Raw genomic sequence first — 22,356 nt, 5'->3', positions numbered from 1 at the left:
AGTGATGAGAAAAGCAAAGCAGGTATTGTTTGCTCTGGACATAACAGTAGAAGCTGTGCGAGAATTTGAACATAAGCAGTCGTGATTGCAAAGTCTGATGTCACTTCTTTGCTTGTTCATTTTCTCATTCATCCATTCAACAAACATTTAACAAGAACCTATTGTGTTTTAGATCTGAGCCTACTAATCAGCAGAGATGATGAAAGCCTTTCCCTCATGGAGCTTATGCTCTGTTAGCCATTTTTCTCTATATTTTCATGTTAACTTTGATGCTTTGCTGTAGGTGCTTTTATTTTATTTATTTATTTATCTTTTTGGGGGGGGCTTCTCACCAATAAGTTACCAAAGGTTTCATAACTGGAAGGGCCTTTTTCAATCTGCTAAGATAACCCCTTTCAACACAAGTAACCTTCAAGATAGATGCTGTTTCCACTTGAACTGTCAAGGGCAAGTTATCACAGCTTCTGAGACTTTTGTAAGGCTAATTCTAAAGGTCAAGAATTAGACATTTCTATCCTATATTCTAGCTGATGTCTCTCTGCTTGCATTTAAGCTACTTCTTTCTTTGGTTTTCTACAAACCTGGGCAAAAATGAATCAGTATCCTAGGTCACTAATGCTTGAATAGTTGGAAACAGAGTGAACATACTAGTTTACCTTTTATTTTCAGATGTGCTGGGTTTTCTTCTTCCTTTTTGAGAAGGTTCAAAATGTAAATGTGAAGTAAGAAGGAAAAGGTCTTATCTTTCTTTGGTGCTTTGCTGCCTTCTTCAGCTCTACTTTCCTTCCTTCTGGTAGCCTTCCACCGCCAGCCAGGAAAGCAGTTCCATCAATATGCTGTGAAAGGGTCAACTCCATAACCAAAGCCTTATGCCCTTCCTTGGACTTTCTTCCTTCCGACTTAGGAGTCTGCTAATCCTGGTGGAGCTGGGAATAAATAGTTCAATCAAGGGCTCATTAATTATGACCCAACATGGAAAATTTACACTTTAATAGAAAAAATTTTGCTACCTTCTTATTGGTGGGGAGTAAATAAAGTCTTAATATACTACTTCTATAGTGTTCAACCAACTTAATGTTTTAAAACTTTTATGGGAACTAGTTTCCTTTGTACAACTTGGATTTAGTGAAATGTTTAGGTTTCCCCCTTTGCTTTTAAAGATTGGGTGATAAATTATGAGATTAAAAGAGGTCTTTCTGACATTGTGCTCTTACTTATATTGCTCTAGGACTCAGTAACCTTGTCTAGAGTACCTCATTCTATAAACATTCTTTCACTTGGTTACAGCATTACTAGGTACTGTTCAACTGCCAGGGGCCCACAAAATTACTACGTATGCCTTTCGTTTCACACAGTGCTTCATAGTTTACAATTTGAAAAATATTTCTTGGGGTAAGCATGGTGCATACCTGTAATCTCAGCTATTCAGGAGGCAGAGACAGGAGGATCAAGTTTGAGGCCAGCCTGGGCAAAAGTTAGGGATACCCTATCTCAAAAATAAGCCAGGCATGGTGGTACATGTCTAGAATCCCAACTCCTGGAGGCTGAGGTAGAAGGATCATATCCAAGTCCAGTCAGACAAAAGCATGAGACACTATCTGAAAATCAAATTAAAATCAAAAGGGCTGGGGGTGTGGCTCAAGTGGTAGAGTGCTTGCTTAGCAAGAAGAAGGCAGTGAGTTTCACCTCTAGTAACCACCAGAGAGAGAGACAGAGAGAGAGAAGCATTGCTCACCTATCATTTCACTATCTCACTTAGTCTTCTACATGTTTATTATGACAACACATAAATACGTAAGATTGCTGGGCACCAGTGACTCAAGCCTGTAACCCTAGCTACTCAGAAGGCAGAGATTAGGAGGATCATGGTTCAAATCCAGCCCAGGCAAATAGTTCTAGAGACCCTGTCTCAAAAATATGCAACCCTAAAACTCAGCCACTCCACAAAAGTTAGGGATTCCCTAGCAAGCACAGGGCCCTGAGTTCAAACCCCAGTCCCACCAAAAAAAAAAATTAAAGAAAATCTTCCCTGAAGACTAGTGTTTAAGATGCCAGTACAGCATCCATTTTCATAGAAAGAAAATGAAGCTGATGGGAGTATAATAACTTGTCCTAACAGAACCCAGGTTCTCCTGGATCTAAATCTGGTCTTTTCTTCTAAACCTCAGCTATCTATATAATCAGCACATTTTCTTCAACTTACCACCTCTGCTATTTGTTTATTTATGTCACTAAAGTTTTATAATATGTCTTAATTTAGAATAATCTACAGTCAGATTTGATGGATTATTCTCAGTTTCTGCCTTTAAGCCATTTATTTGTCCATTCATGAACCTCAGGAATTTAATCTCACCTCCCAAAACAACAGTTGTAGTTTTGTAAATAGGTTTTATAATATCACAGCTCTGATGATTGGAATACATTCAATTTTTTACCGTTTGCACCTATTATAGTTCCATTCTCTATTATCCCAGTATGACTGGGACTTGCTCCAGTCAACTAGTAACATGGTAGTAAAGAAAACATGACTAATTTCTTTTGCCTCTTAAAGGAGAAAAATAAGTCCCTCTTTCTAGCATAATATATTTAAAGCACTTTACAATATGTATCTAGTTTTACAGTCTTACTTTGACTAATCTTGTTTCTATACCTAATCTATTTATTGGTACTGATTTTTAGCACATTGACTTAATTTAGCTTCCTTTCTGGCTTTCCCATTTATCATTTTGGGATTGTGCCTTGTTGTCTTTGTAACTGGTAGGGATGGCACTTAGGACTGGTTGCTTGACCATTTATAGAACTCTTTTCAACTGGAATTACTTATCACTTTGTTATTAAACTTGGTTTATTTCTCCATGATTTTTTCTTGTGGATAAGGCTCTGCTCCCTGGGGTGATTTTAATTAATAGTTCAAGAGGGAAGTTATTATGCCTTTACCCATCCTTTGTAAAAATCCCTCCAAGAAAGAAACATTTTACAGCATGTCTTAAAATGTTTGCAATTACTCAGTTTTTTAATATTTTTTGAATGCTACTGTTTGCTGTCAGATGTACTAGGGATTTGTGGTCAGGTGGTAGATTCAGTGGGCTTGCATTCTAGTAGGAGATTTAGACTACTAACTCAGAGAATCCAAGACAGTAATTGGTAATCTGAGAGGACACGTACGTATGGTTATGTACCTATGTAGTCTGTGTCTACTGAGAAAACTTCTCAGCTGACTTGAGGTGTTTAGAAAGGTGACCTTTGAAATCACTGCTACCTAAAGGATAAATAAGGATTGGCCAGATTTAGCAAGGGTTGTGGGAGGGGATTTGATCAGGGTATTCCGTTTGGAAGGAGACACATCTGTGTAGTCAGAGCATAATGAGATTCTCTAGGGCTGGAGCCTGGAGTTCAAGTAAGGGGCTGTAGAAGTGACAGCGATCTGATCTGGGATGGGATGGCCTTATGAAGTATCTGGGCTTTATCTTTGTTGTTTTTAAGCCAGGGAGCACATGATAAAAATTGTAGTTAGAAGCAATCCTCTAGCTATGATCTGTGCAGAATGATTGGCAGAGAAGACTGCCAGTGATTGGTATGGAGACTACATAATAGTCCAGTGAGTAATGGAAGATGGAGATGGCAGTGATCTGAACAGGGCAAGTCAAGAGACATGAAGCAGAGGGAGTCCTTGAAAATTACGGGAAGTGTGGGGGGGTTACACTAAGAGAAAAAGTAATTGTACCTTAAGTTTTCTATTCCCCTCCCCCAATTCCACCATTATCGGTTTTAGGCAGTCATTGATTTTGAGCAGAAACATTTATGGTGATAAAATAAGTACACAGGAGGAGACTTATCTTAAAATTTTAATATTTTCTATAATCTCTATAAGAAGACTTAGATTGCAGAGGGTAGTTTATATATTAAAAATACTCCATATTAAGATTAAACAGCATATTGTGTTATATAAAATAATTTATAATAAGGAGAAAAGCCATCTTATTTAACATTTCAGGGAAATATAAATATATAATCCTATTTTTCAAATAAATTATACCATTACAATCAACTAACTAATGACAGTTATTAAACAAGAAAGAAATTTGAACTTTTCAGTATAGGACTACCCATCTTAACCAAAATAAAAACCTGTATGCAAAATGTAATGTAATGAAAGCATTTGTTACATATACAGATGCTTCTGAATATTTCCAGGGGTTATAAAGAACCATTTGTGGTTCCCTGAAATAGTCAGAGTCAGTAATCAAATGCACCAAGTTATGGCTTTGGGGCCATGCTTCTTTGATAGGAATCACCAGGAACTAGTTCACTCCTAAGTGCTACCAGGCAGTTTTTTTCTTTCCTTCCCTCATCCATTCTGTCCTCCCTTTCTTCTCTTCCCTTCTCTTCCTCTCTTTTTTTCTCCTTCTCCTCCCTTTTTCACCCTCTTTTCCTCCTCCTCCATTTGTTTTTTGTTTGTTTTTACATTTCTCTGGGGGTAGGGTTGTTTTGTTTTGTTTTTACCTGTCCTCCCTTAAATTTTGTATTTGACAAGCTCTAGTGAGAGGTGTAAAACTGAACTGACACCTTTGTTTGGGTCTTGGCTCTACCAAAATCTGCTCTATGGTTATGAATTTGCCACTTCTCAGGATCTTGGTTTCTATCTATAAAATGAAGAGGCTAAAGTAGATTATTAATGAAGAGACTCCAGCTATGGATCTTTCATCCTGCCTCTTCTTTTGCTGTTCCTGTATATCCAGTTGTTTCAGACCTTTATTAGCTTGAAGGTCCCACTGGTACTTGAGGTGTGCTTTCAGAGCCATCGTCATATTGAGACTTACGAGGTTTGTTCCTTGCCCTAACTGGCAGAACCAAGGGATAGCAGATGAGTTACTGGAAAGCAATTCCAGGAGAGAGGGAGTGAGAGGGAGGGAGGGAGGGAGTGAGAAGGAGGAGAGAGAGAGAGAGAGAGAGAGAGAGAGAGAGAGAGAGAGAGAGAGAGAGAGAGAGAGAGAGACAGGCACAGGAGGACATCTGAAGTTTGATACCTGAATACTTAGAATCTACACATACAGTTCAGGAAAGTTGCTCTTTTGTAACATTTCGTCTCACCCTTTTGTTATTTTTTTAAGCAGATGAGTGTTTGAATTTTTTATGTTTTGGTTTTGAGTGTGTGCATTTTTATTTACTGAGGTGTGAAAAATGAGGTGGTTGCTGAAAAGAGGAAAAATCACAGGACATTTCAGTAGGAACCATGCTGCCTCTCTAGGAACACGAAGGACAGATTTCCTTACCAAGTTTGGAACACTCCCCCCAACACACACACACACACACACACACACACACACACACACACACACACACACACACACACACACACACACACACACACACACAGTTCATTATGGTAATACCACCTCCACCTCCAACTTTAGGCACTGCTCTGTAGCATATCTGTGACCCCTCACCCCTCCACTGCTAACATGTCTTCTTAATATACACCCTCACATTCATTTCTTAGCATTCCTTTGGGAATGCTCATTAACTCCAATTACTGTTAATCACCTATCACGTTCATGTCCCTTGGACTCCATGAACTGTTATTCTTTAAAAATACATTTAAAATAGTCATTTTATGTGTTTTGATATATACCATTGATCTTCCCTTGCATATGTTAAAGACACTAGATATAGGCTGACTTGCCACATTGATTTGTTCAGTATCTAGATGAAAGACATGAAGAATTATCCTTCTGCTATAAAGTCATTTAACTTGTTTTCTTTTACTTATTGTGATTGCTGTGTCTTACTGACATTGATCTCAGCTTGGAAACTGGCATATATAGTTTTGCAAAATAGTTCTTCAGAGTACTATAAAATATGATTATTTAAAGCTATTTCAGAAAATGTATTGTTCCTGCTGTGATATTAAAATGGCAATTTGTTTTACTTATGTTTACTTTACATGTGTAATTATAAAATCAAGTTTTAAAAACTGCTTTGTCTACTTTTTGGTGCATTTTAAATTTGGAATGTATCTTTGGACACCTGTACAGATGCAAGACCAGTGGTGGTTGGATTTGTTGGTTTACCAATAAGAGTCATCTCCACAATCTATCACTCTAGAGAGGTAGCTCCTATCAGTAGGAAACAAATGAATTGTGAATTCTGTGTCCTCTCCTGCTCTGATTTCTACAACAGAGAGGATGATGTAATTGCAACACATTTTCCTATTTGGTATATAAGATTGAAAGTTACCCTTTGCAACTTTCCCTTTGGAATGTTTCTTTTATATTTGTTGAATCAAGGAATGCTACATTGATTTGCCTGCTATCCTAGTTTTACTGAATTGTAATCTACTAAGAAGCAAAAGACTATATTTAGCAAAATGGTGGTTGTAGTAGAAATTTGTGAGTTTGTGAAATGTAGTAGAATAAGACTGAGAAGTCCTTTGACGCACTCTTTTGAGTTAATCTTTTTGCAATGTATGGTCCCATGGAGATCTCAAAGTCCACTAGAAAGATTACTGGGTTTTTGTTTTGAGCCGTGCAAACAGTAATAATTCTTCACCACATACCCTCCTCTGTAAGGTATGAGAGTGACCCCATTACAATTAAGCCCATTTACTTATATATCACTGGAGCCACCCTAAATAAAGTAACAAGTTCATTAGTGATTTTTAAATAAGGTACAAGTCAAGGGATGGCTCCTGCCCGGGTGTAACTGATTTGGGAAAGACACAGCTGAAGAGAATTTTGCAGGGTGACTCAGTCTCAATACTGACCGTTGCTTTTAAACCCGCCAGGAAAAATACACCAGTCATTGTTATGATGAAAACAACCGGGAAGGGGGTGGTGGCGAGGATAAAAAGAAGCGAGATAAAATTTGGCCAAAGCTATGAGCTACACGCAAGCCACCGCTACGGGGCAGGCGGCGGAGCAGGCGGCGGGGCGGCGGGGCGGCGGGGCGGCGGGGCGGCGGGGGGTGGGGGCACGGCACCTGCGAGCAGCGCGGGCGGGCTGGCAGGCGTGGCGGCGGTGGGCGGGGCCGGGCGGCGGTGGGCGTGGTCGTCCGTGGCGCGGGCGGGGCCGGCGGTTGGAAGGGGGTGGAGTTGCCCTTGGAGGCGGCACCGGCCGTGGGCTCTGAGGCCCGCCGCGCCCTATCGGGCCCCAGCCGAGTCGCCCCGCGGAGCCGGCGCGCTCCCGCCTGCAGGGGGAGGGAGGGAGGGAGAGAGGGCGGACGGGGCGCAGGGACCGGCCAGGCCGCGGCAGGCGCTGTTTCTCTTTCACTTTCCTTCGCTCGGAGGCCGGCGCGCTGGCGGGCCAGGAACGGCGGTGGTAGCCGCCGGGTAAGTACCGGGCGGGCTTGGGAGGAACCCGGACGCGGGCGGCCCCGCGCTCCCCGTCCAAGTTTGCGCCCTGAGCGCGAGCGGCAGCTCCAGGCACCTGCCGCGGCCGGCTCTCGGGGAATCGGGGAAACGGTTCGGGGGCGGAGGCGGCCGACTGGGGTCGGGGGCTCTGCATCCGTGCACTGCTCTCCGCGGCGGGGAGCGCGGACACAGGGGGCGCCCGGTCGTAGAAAAGCGGCTCGTTCCTCCCGGCGCAGCCCCGGCCCGGCGCGAGCGACAGGGAATCGGCGGGGCCCGGGCCCGAGCACCTGCCGGGCGGGCGGACGGACGAGCGCTCGAACCACACGAATCGGGTCTGTGCCGCCCGGTCCCGACCCGGGACTCAGAAAAGTCTCCTCCCTCCCCGCCCGACGCGGGGAGGAATTGCTTCCCTTAACTGTCTTGGTGACAGGGCGATCTGCCCCAGGACCTGAATGCAGCCAGATCGGGACCCACATTTCCTCTGTCAGAGGACTTTCCCGTACGTGGGAAAGACGGGGCGGTTAATTCCGACGTGGGGAGGAGCGGAGACCCGGGCACCCATAGTAAATGCTTTGCAGAAGGGCATGCAAACTAAGGGCCGGAACCCCGGTATCCTGGTTAATTCTACTTTCTTTCTGTCACACCCTCCACGAGATTTCCCGACCGGATGGGATGAGTACATGCAGAACCTATTCCCTGCGCATTCACAATGGCTATGTGTCGATGGAATGATGCCTTTTACCTTTCCGGTTACTTTATACTTGCCCAAGGGTTAACAACTAAGGTAGCAGAAAAGTTCCTGTTTATACAATGAACTTAGAAAAGTTAGCACCTTTTTTTTCATGTTGTGTTTTTGGAGAGGGCATCTCCCTTGTGAGAAATTCTGCAAACCTTTTAATCTGTACAAGCCAATTATGCTAAAGTCATGGGAAAAAGTAATAACATTTATTCAGTTTTTACTGTGTGCTAGGTTTTATGTGTGTTGTTTCACTTAATCCTCTCCACTAGGAGGCTAACACTCTTATTTTCACTTTAGAGTTAAGAAGAAAACGAGACAGACAAGAGAGTAGCATTGTCCAGGTTATGTTTGTACTACATATGACTGGTTTCTAGTAACAGTTTTTCAGTCTAATAGAGAAGATAAAAGAATGAGTGTAACTATAAATCAAAAGGAAAGGAAAATGTAATAGAGAAGTAAGGGTTAACAAAGGAGGGAGGAATTACACTGGGGATAGCTTAGGGAGGATGCCAGCAAAGGAGAAGGACTCCTTGGATTGAAGACAGTGCCTACAGAGTGGATGGTGGAAGGGGAAAACTCCCTTCAGTTTACCTGAAGAAAGGTGTTGACGGTATGTTAAGGTCTTACAACTCTGTGTGTGGGGGCATGCCTACACACAGAGACTTCTTTTCTCTGTTTGTAAGGAGGAGACACTGACATTCTTTGAGTAGATCCAAATGCAATACAATAGAATAAAATAAACCTAATAGCAGAATATAAGATGGAGAGTCTGATTATATCCAAGTAGGGTAGCTGTGAATGGAGTGGAAAAGGACATCTACTCCATTTGACTGTCAACTGGATATGGAGTACAAAATGGAAATAGGGATCATTTGATAGGAAGGAATGCTGGCTTCAGTTTTGGATCTTTTAACGTGTGGCAGGAACTATGAATAGAGCAGTGAAGCCAAGAGTTAAAATGCATTACTAAAGAGGAAAGCTAACAAAGTGGAGTTAATAGCTTTGGGTGTCCTTAGTGTTGAGGTGATAGTTGAGACTCCAGGATTGGATGACGTCATTATTATTCTGAATTAACTTATAGCAGACTTACAAGCTAAGTGTATAGGAAAGGATATGCTCTATTCACCTCTTCACCCATTTTGGACCACATAACACTTGCTGTTAATGTATTAATAGCTATACAGTATGATGAATTTGACATGTTTTTCTCTGATCTTTTTAAAAGGAATTTGGAGACAGATATGGAAAAGAAGAAGCACTAAAAGGAGTGATGATCAGTGATCTTATGATAAATCTGGATGTTAGTTCTCATGCCTCAGGACATCCTGTTGGAAACACCACACCAGCTCCTGGGACCAGCCTTTCATCCACTTAGTACCCCTCCTTGTCTGAACTACTAAAGCCAGCTAACCCCGAATGGCTACCCAAAGGAAACACTTGGTGAAAGATTTCAATCCTTACATTACCTGCTATATCTGTAAAGGATATCTTATCAAACCAACGACAGTGACAGAATGCCTCCATACCTGTAAGTATTATTTTATGTCATCTACTCATCAAAAGTTAAACCTGCATATATCTCTTTACATGGTTATGTCTTGTTTTTAATCTAGATTTTAAATTTTAAAAAGAGTATTCTAAGAATTACTTCATCTTTGAATTAAGTTTCAGAATATTTATCAGTAGGATACCAGTAGTATGAGATTTCTTTGTTAGTTGACTTTCAATACATACTTGATTTTTATATTATAAAATATTCTAAAAATCCTAAGCATGTTGATTACTATGACTTTTAAAAAGTGAACCATTTCAAGTTTCATATTTTTTTAAGTTTATACTGAAGGAATTAATCTGCTCAGAGATTTTTGTTAGGCTGTGCATACTTTAACTCGTTGATTCTCAAAGTGTGATTCTTACACCAGCAGCATCAACCTCAGCATCTTCTGGGAACTTGTTAGAAATGCAGAGTACCAGCCCACCCTAGACTTACTGAATGAGAAAGTCTGGGAGTATACCCCGCAATCTGTGTTTTAAGGAGCCTGCCACTGTTCTAATAAATTTCATTCTTACCTGTCCCATCAAAAGGGGAAGAACCCTTTTTATAGCTACTTATGACAGGATTATACATAGTTCTTGTGTTTTCTGCCAGTGTATATTTCAGTGAAAATAAGTCCAGTAGGTTCAAGTTTAATGACTAACAAAATAGAAACTTGATTTCATTTTAGCTTTATAATAACCTTGGAGCAGTTTAGAGTTGATGTAAAGGGGAAAGAGAAGATATACAAATTACCTATATTTTATAGGTGTGGAAACTAAGAGTTTAAATAACTTTCCCTGTCTCACAGATCCTGAGTAGTAGACTTGAATTCAGCTCAAAAGCCCATGTTTTTTCTAATATAACATGATGTTTGAGAGATTGTTTTGCTTGTTTGGTTGATTTTTGTAAACCTTTCCTAAAGCTATTTGCTCAGCTGATAAAATACATACCACTGGTTTTAAATAAAGGGTGAAAAACAGAGTAACTTAGAAGTGGTTAAAATGGCAAATTTTGTGTTGCATATACTTTACCACAGTAAAAAAATAGAATCACATAGGAAGCTGTTTGTAAACATACACATACTCAGGGGACAGGTGGTGGGTCTTGGGGTAAGGCCTGGGCACCTGTTTTGGAAAAGCTCTCCTAGTGATGCTGATGTGTACTCCTTTGTGATAGTACTGACTCATGTTGTCTAATTAGCAAGTAACAATGAAAAAATGCCTTGAACAGTTAATGTGCCATCATCTTGTACCATTATTTAACTTGAAGTGTTAATAATTAACTGTCATTAAACACACACTTATTGATTACCTACTGTGCGCCAAGTACTGCTATAAACAGAGAATACAGTAAGTGTTCAGGGCAGACAAAAAGCTCTTTTTAAAAAGTTTACATTCTAGTAGAGAAAGCTACTAATAAATATGCTATGTTAGTAATAAACGTTATGAAGTGGAACAAAGTAAGATTGTAGGTAAGAGAGACAGGATTATTTTATGGAGTGTCAGGATCAGCCTCTCTGAAAAGATGGCATTTGAACAGAAAATTGAAGAGACAAGCTCTGTGTATATTTGAAGAGTCTGCTAGCAAGAGAGAAAAGCAAGTCCACAGGCTTTTTGGTGGGAAGACACTTGGCACTTTCAAGGAATAGCAAGTCAATTACAAGCTATTATGGTAGGTCAGGTGGAAGACTGTAAGACTTTTAACCAAGCAAAGAAGATGTGAGATGGAGGTGGTGAAGAGCAGTTGGATCACAGATGTATCTGAAGGACAAGCCAATAAGATGAGGCTACTACTACAGTGGGGACTTGAGCCTGTTGTTTGTTTCCCTATGTACCAAGCATGGTACCTGGACGTGGCCCACAGTCTGTTTTACTGCTTCTAAAATTGGTGCATTGTTTTTGTATTTGTATCACTCCAGCAAAAATTGCCAACTCTTGAAAATGAGATGAAAGCACAAATACCCCAATTTGTATCTGTATACTACACGTTTTATGTACATCCTTCTGAAAGAAAAATTTTAAAATGGAATACCAAATTAAATGTTACTTCTTTTGGAGAGAAAGCAAAAGATTCTAAAAGTATAAAGAATTAGTTTATTTTTATGTTCTCAATAGCAATTAAAGCCTAAAGAGGTAAATGACAATTTAACTGTACAAGTCATTCTGACCTGAAAGATCCTTTAACAGTCAGCCAGCCCCTTTACTGAGAGAGAGTGACCATGGTAGAACTGTGATGAAAATACAGTAATAAATCAAAAATGTGGCCTTTATTATTGACAAAGAACTCCAAATAGTAGTGTAGTTGGTGGATTCAGGTACTCAACCCTGTGTCTGAGGAGATGAGGATTCCATAGCACTAGGCTTTATGTACTCTCGGGCTCTTGGATTTCTATGTACTTTGTATGAATATTGGGACTTATTGGCAAAGTATTTCTTTTCTGTGTGGATAGCATTAAAGCAGCATAAAGCAGCCTTCCTCAACCTTTTGAGTCTTTGATATGTGGTTATACTCTGGATTTTGTCTCTTTTCCCAGGTCTTTTCAGGTATGATGTAGGACAGATACAATAGTACTATGAATGAAATGGGTGAAAATTAAGTAAAATGATCAAGTGGGAAAGGCAGGAATTAAGAACTATTACATGATTCTGTGGTACTGTATAGCATATTTAGACCCTAGCTTTATAAAGAAAATACCTTATTAAATTAACTGCACAAAGAATACAATTGTATGGTACTATACATTAACAACAAGTTAAGTAAAGAATGCATGAACACTAGTTCTTGTTATGAAAACTTACAAGAAAGTGTAAAAATGTTGGTCCTACTGAATAATAGTAAGAAATATATAAGTGAAGCTATAGTGAGCAATCCAGACATGGAATCTGCCCTCTGAACTATCTCATCAAGTGAAGAAAGAGTAATAAATTTAAGAAATGTATAAAATTAATTCAAATGCTGATAAGTACAAAGATGACAGTGAAACAGGGTAATATAATAGCAGGAATGTGTCAGGATATTGAAGCAGAGTGGAATGCAGAAGAAGGAATAAGAATGTTTCTGAAATTCCTAAAGCCATAGATCCCAAGTCTTCGCAGACAGGGTCAGAGGCCATTGGTCTGGCTTCAGTAGAGATGCAAAGGGTGGGAGAGGCATTTCAGTGGGAGACAGGAATCATCTGTGCTATGATAAGGATAAACAAAGTTACTTCAGCCTTTTCTCAAATTACTATGCAAACACATTTCACTTCTTTCTTCTCCTCAAGTCAGATTGATTGCTGTTCCCCCATTCTTCATAAAAAAATTCTGGAGCTAATACTGCCTGGCTGCCCTGTGGATATAAAAGAGGGCCCAGAGGGTGAGCAGGATGACTGCCTGAAGCATTCAGTTATATGGAAGAAAGAGAAAGGGGCAAATCAAACCCACCAAGAGGAAAGAGGAGGCAAAGATGGTGGGGCACCTGTGTTCCAGGTTCTTGGCAAGGAGATGCAAAAAGGAGGGGCACAAAAGCCATGCCTTTAACTAGACCCAAACATTACCAACTTCCTTTATGTAGGCCAAGACGTTTTATAAATATATAATTTTTAGTTAAAATTTCAAACATGAATGAGTTGTAGCTTTATTAGATTAATCAGGGTGAGATAGTTTTACCTGATCTAATGAAAAGTGTTCTCAAAAATAATTATTCTATTATTTAAAATAAATAGTTACATTTCAGTCACTTTTATAGTCTCTGGAAATTGAGTGGTCAATAAGATAAATTTGGAACTTACACTCTTCAAGAAAACTTCTCATAAGCCAGGAAGAAATTCTGATGTATGTATTATTTGGAACTATCTTTTTCTTTTCTCTGTAAGGTTTTATATTCTGATACTTGAATAACTATGATGATATTTCCTAAATCTTCATTTCTGGCTTAGACCTTTCTTCTTGGCCTTAGACTCCTACTGGATGTCCTACTTGGATGTCTTGAACTCACCTGAAACTCAACTAAGAATGAATGAATTGGATGTCAACACTCAGTTATCCAAGCAAGAAATGTGCTCCATGAGTGACTCTTTACCCTCACTGACAAAATGGACAGTGTCCTGTCTGGCCCCTCTCTTTGATATTTCTCAAGTCTGTATCTTCAGTTCCATCCCCTATTAATGTTCAGGCCCTCCTTACTTCTCACCAGAGCCACTACAGCCCATTCTTGACCAGAAATTTCCTAAAGGTACTTTGTTGCTCTTAGGATAAATTACAGCTGCTTACCTGTTAAAGGTTAGTTTCTGCCTACTTCTTTCCCAACCCCTTAACACATGCATAGGCAGAGACTTGGTTCATCTGTTCACTTTGCTTGACATGAACTGCTTTTCCTCTATGTTCAGCTAGCAGTTAGCCAGCCTTTAAAAATCATCCCCTCAAAGATGTGCCATCCACATGTTCCCACACAGATTTGGGTTCAATCTCTCCTTAATATCTGGTATGTGAGTACTCAATAAAAACTTATGTGAATAAATGAATGGCTTAAAAGTTGCTTATTTTATTATGTGTTTCTCCTTTCACAGATTCAAACACAGTGGCAGATAATTTGAAAGGCATGTAGACAATGTTAGTAATTATCAATTTAGAAAAACTATCTTCTCAAATCTACTTAGGTGCCTGTGGGTTTCAGGGTCCAGAGACTGATGGGCCTAGATTAAGGAATGTGCTATCTGTTGCACCAAGGCTTGAGAAATCTTCTGAAGCTGTGTAATGTATATGCTGGTGGTTGTATAGGTTGTTGACTTAAAATGAAATACATTCACTAAAACTAAGGACAAAGGAGCTTTGTTCCAGAAGCTCAAATGTGATAAATGAAGTGCGTTGGTTTTTAGCCCTTTCGTAGATAGAGGGCCCTGTAGAAAATCTGATGATTCTTTCCTCAGAAAAAAAGTGTTATAGTCACGAAATTCTGTAGTACAGGAAAAAGAAAATTTTCTTCTTTCTACCCTTTCAGAGATGTCAGTAATCTCTTACCTAAAAATTACTTCCTTGGAAAAACAAATTATTGTATTTCTTTTTTTCTTTTTGCAGTACTGGTGTTTGAACTCAGGGCCTATATCTTGAGCCATTCCACCAGCCCTTTTTTGTGTTGTGGTTTTCCCAAGATACAGTCTCACAAACTATTCTCCTGGGCTGGCTTTGAACTGTGATCCTCCTGGATCTCTGCCTCCTGAGTAGTTAGGATTACAGGCATGAGCCAGAAGCACCCAGCTGTTTTTAAACTTATACAAAGAAGAAAGGTTCACTGATAAATACAGTTGATGTTACAATTAAGGGACTTGAAGATTTTATGTGGTAATATGTATGAGAGAATAACTCAGTCGTATGATGGCAAAATTATGTACTATCAACCATTTTGTTGTTTTTGAACGAGTGTCATAAACACAGGACTACTTAATTAAGGTGCAGAGAAATCATGACTGTCTGATAGTTAATGTTTTAAAGTCTTATGCTGCATACATTTGCTACTTCAAAATGCAGTCTCCAGGCTAGCAGCATCCACCATAACAACATCACCTGGGAACTTATTAGAAGTGCAAATTCTTGGGCTTTCACTGTAGGCCTACAGAACCAGAATCTTTGGGGACAAGGGCATCAATCTATAATAATAAGCCCTCCAGGTGATTCTGTGGTACACTGAAGTTCAGGAAACACTGTTCTGGGCCAGGCATTTGTAATTCTAGCATCTCTTAAACTAGGTAGGCTGTTTGGTTTTGGCTGTATTGCGGATGGAACTAAGGGCCTCGTGCTTGTTAGGCAGGCACTCTACCACTTGAGCCATACTCCCAGCCCTTTTTTCCTTTAGTTATTTTTTGGATAGTGTCTCACATTTTTATCAGGGCTGGCCTGGTACCATGTTCCCTTTAGCTGTGTCTTCCTTATAGCTGGGTTTATAGGCATAAGCCACGATGCCTGGCTTACTGGCTGAGATGGGATCCTTGTAGCCTTTTGCAGAGGCTAGCCTTGAACTACAGTTGTCCAAGTCTTCACTTCCTGAGTAGCTGTGATTACAGGTGTGCACTATCACACTAGGCCCCAATTTGTATTTTTTAATCATACAGTCATTTAAATGCTAATTAAAGATTAAAATGGTATTTATTGTTTACTGAATGTTTGTTGTGGGGAATCATGAGTTTCCCATTCATTGTTTTATTTAATCTATCCAAGAGCTCTTCTAACTACTATGTGGTATTATTTAATTGCTCAGTAAATGTTTTTTAGTACCTACATGGCCAGTCATCATTCTAGCCACTGGAACACAGAAATAAACACAAGCAGAACCTGTGCTTTCCTAGAAACTATGTTCTGGTAGCAAAGATAGGCAGTAAGCAAGAAATGAAAGTAATTTCAGGTTCTGTATGTAACAAATGCTGTGAGTGGATATGAACTTGAAGTTGCCATTTGAGCAGAGACCAAAATAATAGTAAGGCTAAGATATAAAAAAGCTTTAAGGGAAGCATGGTTCAGACTCTTATTCCAACATTTTTCATGGAGAGAAGACAGAAATGTTAAGAAACAAATTCAGTGAGCACCAGAGCTGAGTTCTTAAGTCCTGGAAACTTCAGACACACCTGAAAAATACATTGTGACATTTCACTAATTTCTTCATATATATACGTATATATATATATATATACGTATATATACACACACAAACATACATACAGATATATGTGACATACATGTATGCATACACATGGTTCTTTTTGCTTTTGAAACTGTGCATTAGTTAGTGAGAAATGTTTAAACAGTCATGCATAACACCACAGCAGAAACTAAAGAACAAAACTAGGAGACAACAGAAGTAAAAAGTGTAATTTTCTTCTATATTAACCTCTGAAAATAAGTCAGAATGAGTTCAATGTTGGATTGAGAAATAAGAATGTAATCTAAAATGCAAAAGTTTTCAAGGCTAGAAACCATAGAGTATATGTAAGAGTCGAACCCAAAGTTTGACTGTAAGCATTATGAACAAGAACAGCCTACCCTTGTAAAAAAAAAAAAAAAAGGATAAGTTTCTTTTGTGTATTTTGAAGACTTTTCACAACTACTACTGTTTTATACATGATGGCTTTTAAGCGACTATTATATTGTTATCAAAAATTTCCAAACCAGTGAACAAAACTTATTGTCTGAGAATACTCAACCACTGACATTCCTTTAGTGAGTTGATAGAAAATGATCAGTGTTGGATTTTCATTAACATTGAATGGGTTCACATTGATTGTCAAGGATAACCACAGAATCTTTCTTGAGCTGGAAATATAGCACTCTTGTAGGCCCTGAGTCTTGGCTTCCTTTAGTATTCCTAACCTCATGTTCTTGGTTAGTTCATAAATATTTACTGACCACTTCCTCTTCCAGGTACTGTTCTAGACACATGAGACATAGTAGGCAATAAATGTATCATATTGTATGTAGAAGGTGACCAATACTATAGGAAAGGGAAAGTCAAACTGGGTAAGGGTAATTGGGCAGTCAGTGAGGTGCAGCATGTGTCCAAGAAAGCTTCATTAAGTAAGTGATGTGTGAACAAAGACTTGAGGTGAAGAAGTTAGACAGATTTCTGAGGGAAGGGTGTTTCAGAAAGAGCCACTAGCAAGATTAAAGGCTGTAGGCAGGAGTGTGTCTGACATGTCAAGAAATGACCAGGAAGCCAATGTGGCTAGACAGCAGTGAGTGAAGGAGAGCTCAGAGAAGCCATGGTGATGGATGTGGACCACAGGCATAGTGTGCAGAAAAAGTTCAGATTTGAACTTTTTATTCTGAAAGAAATGAAAACGCATTTCAAATATGGTTTTGAGTAGAAGAATGACATGATCTGATTTATGTTTAAAAGAATCATTTAGGCCAGATGCCAGTAGCTCACCACCTGTAGTCCTAAGGACTTGGGAAGCTGAGATTGGGAGAGTCCAGCAAATAGTTTGAGAGACTCTATTTCCAAAATAACCAGAGCAAAATGGACTGGAGGTATGGCTCAATCAGCAGAGTACCCACTTTGCAAGCATGAAGCCCTGAGTTCAAACCCCAATCCCACCAAACAAATAAGCAAACAACAGCAACAACAAAAAAAAAATCATTGCAATAAGCCAGGAATGTGATGGTGATGGCTAGCACCAAGGTGAGGGTGGTGGTGGTGGTAGAGGGGATAGTGGTGAAATTGTTTGGAAAGTAGATTTGTATTAGCTAATGAATTGTATGTGGATCATGAAACAAAAAGGGATCAAGGACAGCTTTGACTTTTGGCCTGAGATACCAGGAGATAAAGATGTCATCATATGAGATAGGAAAGTCTGAGGGTGGAAGACCAAGAGGTTATTTTAGGTTAATTTTTGGAAATTGAATATAAGCTATGAGACATCAAATGGAAATGTCTAGCTGGGAGTGGAACATGAGTCTGAAGATCTTCAGCATGTAGATCATATTTAAACAATAAAAGCACAAAGGGAGTGAGATAGAGAATAAAAGAGGGCCAGCGCTGAGCCCTGGGACCCTGCAGCTTCCCATCAGGAAGAAAAGGAGTTGGTGAGACAGGAAGAAACAGAAAGAGTAGAGTCCTGAGAAGCAGAGTTAACACATAGGTGTCAAGGAGAAGAATCAACTGAGTCAAAAGTATTTGATAGGACAGTACTGAGAATAGGCCTCCAAATTTAGCAATGCAGGATCTTGTTTAGAGCAGTTTCAGTGCATGGTAGGAGTGAAAGTCTGGGTAGTTGAGGAAAAATGGCTAATTTTTAATTTCCTGGTTTTGACTATTATACTGTGAATATATAAATATTTAACTTTTTTGATGATGCTGGGAATTGAATTCAGGGCCTCACACATACTAGGCAGGTGTTCTACCTCTGAGCTACATTCCCAGCTCTTATTTAACCTTAATGAAGGTAAAGAAAGGGTGGAAAATGGGAATAAGGGAATTTGAGAGAATATGTATTAGTAGCTCTTTCAAGGAGAAGAAATGAAGTGAGAGCTGACATGGGAATCAGTCAATAAAAGTGTTTGTTTTACACTGAAGGAATTATATGTCTGAATGTTAATAAGAATCTTTGGTGGTGCTTAGATAGGTCCTGGTGGGGGAATTTAGTACACAGGGCAGAAATTGTCTTGAAACAGGCAAGAACACAGTGTAGGTGCTAGTAGATGAGTGGTATGTTGGTATAAGTTCTCTTTGATTCAGTTATTTTTTTTTCCTTTTTTCAGTAAAATAGGAAGTGAGGTCTTCAGTGGAGAGTGAGTATGGAGGAGGATTTGATGGGGGTTGAGGAAAGAGGAGAAGTACTGGCAAGGAGCATAATGGACTTGGGGCAGTGAGTGTGACTGCCTCACAGATGAAATTCCGACTTCATGAGGTTCATGTTCATGCATTTAAGGTGAGAAACCAATTGGCATGGTTGCATGTTTTCCTCCACAATGTCCAGCTGTCATCTGTAGAAGCAGAATAAGTAGAGATTTAGATTTAGCAGAGATTCTAGTTTCAGTAAGTATGACAAAAGAAGAGAGGGCATTTCAATCAGCTTTTTCATTACTATAATGACATACCTGAAGCAGGCTACTTATGAAAAAGAGGTTCATTTAGCTCACAACTTTGGAGGGTCAAAGTTTAAGATCTATCATGGGGAGGTGCTTTGGCTCAGCCCCTAATGATGGCTGCAGATGGCATCACATAGAACTGAAGCATATGTAGGAGCAAAAGGTCACACCTCAAACCAGGAAGCAGAAAGAGAGAGAAGGGACAGGTTTGTTCCTGTTATAACAACCCTCTTGTGTGAAAACTACTAAGGAGTCATAGGAGAACTACTTTAATCCCTTTCAAAGGCAGTATCCCCAGTGACCCCAGGACCTCCCACTAGGCTTCACTTCATAAAGGTTCAACCACCTCCTGCATCATCACATTAGGGAGCAGGCTTCCAACATATGGAACCTGAAGGGACAAAACACAGTCAGACCGTAGCAGAGAAGCTGAAGTAACAAAGCCCAGAGCTATCAAGGGTACATGACAGGAAGTGATTATTTTGATTTATTATAAAATTTATATTGAAAAAGAGGGGAAGAGGGCCATCACAGCACTCACTGACCTCTACCAGACTTCTCAGACCTTGGAGTCCCACTTGTCTCCATAAACCAGCCTCCATAGACCTTTCAGCACCTACTGGCCTGCTCAGTCTATGTATATAAATCCTAGATTCTGTCTTCATCCTGTTGGAAAACCTCTACTTTGTTGCCTGTTCTTTGTCCTAGCAAAAAAAAAAAAGAACGCGGCAATTCTACTTGTTAGAAAATCATGCTGTCCTTGTGTTATATGTAGCAAGGTGAGAGGAAAAAAATGTCTATTAATTCCTTATATAAGTAAAATAAAGAGATTACTATGTCTTGGAATCAAATTATAGCCATTCTTGGGTTTGGGTTTTTTGTTTTGCTTTTTTTTTTTTGGTGGTTCTGGGGTTTAAACTCAGGCTTCATGCTTGCTAGACAAGCACTATACCACTTGAGCCACTCCACCAGCCCTCTGGAATTTTTTTACATTAGTATTAGTTTCACGCATAGGAATATAAATGAAAATCAGAAAACTCATACCTCTTTTCTTTGCACATGACAACAGCTTACTTGTGAACTGTTAGCAAATAAAACCAAAAATTATGTAAAATTAAATGCTGTGAAGAATGGCACATAAATGTTAGAGATATAGCTCAGTGGTGGAGGGCTTGTCTAGCATTCTCAACACCCTGGGTTTGATCCCCTAGGACAGCAATAAATGAAAAATAAGAATGCACATAAAGTGCATGGTGTAGTGCACCAGGGAGAAAAAACACGCTTCTAAGTTGACAGGTAAAACCAACACAGTTAGATGACTTTAACAAAGGAAGTTATTCCTTGGTCAGTTTTAAGAAACAGAGCATTAATAATGGATGACAATGCCAAGGACAAGAGAGAAAAGACTATTATTGTTTTATCGTCAGTGATACCAGAATTAGTGCTCAAAAGGAGAAATCTGTATAGATAATCTACACTTTGTCTCTGTGAGTCATAAGAAATGTGGGTGGGCCATACATTCAAGATAGCAACAACAGATGACGTTGTACCTGTTGTGGAGATGCCCCGAGAAACTAAGAAAGCAGGATAGCTCTTTGATAGTTCAACTGCAAAATCAGTACATAATAGTGCATCAAAGCATGTTTTTTCAAAGAATCAGGAAGAGACAATAGCTAGCTTCTAGACCAGTGGGGCTATACTGGAATTGGATTGGACATGAAGTTAAGGAAAGGATGCCTAATGCAGAAGTGCTGGTCAATCTTGGATACAAATCCACCCTACCCACCTCACCCCAGAAGAATTGTCCCACATGCAAAGATAGGCAGTTCCCATTGAGGTGAAACAATCATGTGTCTTAAACATCATATCTGAGTTGCAAAACCATTCCTAGGATGCAAATGGCTACAGGAAATTAGTACCAACAAATGATGGACATTTCAAATTCCATTAGCAAGATTATCTGCTATTTAAGATAGGTATATCAAACTAATCATGGTCTGATGCTATTCAGTACTTTACATTGATTCTCCTTGTTCTTATTTTATGCTGATCCAGCAATCTGATTTATAGTGATAACTGACATGTACTGAGTGCTTACAGGTTACTAGACACTATATGTAATTATGTATTTGTTAGATGTACTCTTCATTTAATTCCCATAAGAACACTGTAAAGTAGGTACCTTTGTTATCACCCTTGTACATAGAGGCACAAAATAAGTAATTTGCCTAATGGTAAAAGTAGGGTTCAGATCCAGGCAGTCTGCCTCAGGATTTTATCTGGAACCACCATGCTATACCATCAGGGCTTCTCATGGACATCTACATTATGCATGCATTAGTCATACCTATTTTTATTTGTGAAAAAGAGCACATTAATCACACATATACTTTTGATTGTATCTTGTCTTGTGACATTGGTTTTTGATAATAAAGTGACCTCCAATTATGGTTTAGCAGAGAACCAAATCCTGGAGCGGGGTCACCCTAACAGGTATTAGCCAGTATTTTGTGACCAATTCCTGGCCTCGCTTTAGCTGATGTTCCCCAGGTATCTCTTGGCTGCATTGTTAAGAGGGCTTCTCAGAGTTAGTCCTGGTGCTAATCTCCCAGATATTCTGATTTAATTGGTAGGAGGGAGTCTGCAAATCTTTTCCTTAAAAACTCATTGGTGATGGTGATACCCATCTAAATTTGAGAAAAACCGCTTCAGATGACTTGGTCATTTTTCTATTAATTTGTATAACGACCTTGTTCAAATCTAAGAAATAAGGAATTCACTTAGTAGGTTTTTTTAGTAATGATATTTGTGAGCTAAAGCTAAAGATCAATTAAAAATACAAAGTCTTGTGCTGTGGTGTAGCTCAGAGCATTTGCCTAGCACGCCTAAGGTAGGGACCAAATGTTATTCATTCCGAGATACATTGTTCATATTTTAAGCCTGGAGCTGCAGGGCTGGGCATGCCCTCTTTGCTATTGCTGGGCAGCTGTGGGCAGCCTTCTCAGGTTCTCCAGTACACTGAAATTTTGTTCTTCATTTGCCAAAGAGGAATGATAACAGTCCATACAGAGATCTGAGTCCGGAGCCTGATATTTGGTTAGTACTTAATAAATGTTAGCACTTAACTGTTATTGAAGTGTTTTTCTAATTGGGGATATCTTTGGTGAGCCTAACTCCA

General features: G+C 39.6%; 1 protein-coding gene across 7 annotated transcripts in view; it reads left to right on the top strand.

The window, feature by feature from the left end:
• Pcgf5 (polycomb group ring finger 5) overlaps positions 1 to 22,356 on the top strand; it is a 101,946-nt gene that overhangs the window by 44,074 nt on the left and 35,516 nt on the right. For 4 of the 7 annotated variants that reach the window (XM_020183933.2, XM_020183932.2, XM_074078785.1 and 1 more), the window contains one exon: positions 9,313 to 9,615. In XM_020183933.2, coding sequence (XP_020039522.1) covers positions 9,504 to 9,615 — 112 coding nt within the window. In that variant the 5' untranslated portion in view covers positions 9,313 to 9,503. Of the gene's footprint in view, positions 1 to 7,200; positions 7,328 to 8,212; positions 8,698 to 9,312; positions 9,616 to 22,356 lie in introns of those variants that run through there. The other 3 variants (XM_074078787.1, XM_020183934.2, XM_074078786.1) reach the window with 2 other exon arrangements.

This window comes from Castor canadensis, chromosome 7, assembly GCF_047511655.1.
Source record: "Castor canadensis chromosome 7, mCasCan1.hap1v2, whole genome shotgun sequence".
NCBI lineage: Eukaryota > Metazoa > Chordata > Mammalia > Rodentia > Castoridae > Castor > Castor canadensis.
Note: the sequence above shows the minus strand (reverse complement) of the source record. Positions and strands in the feature narration are given on the sequence as shown.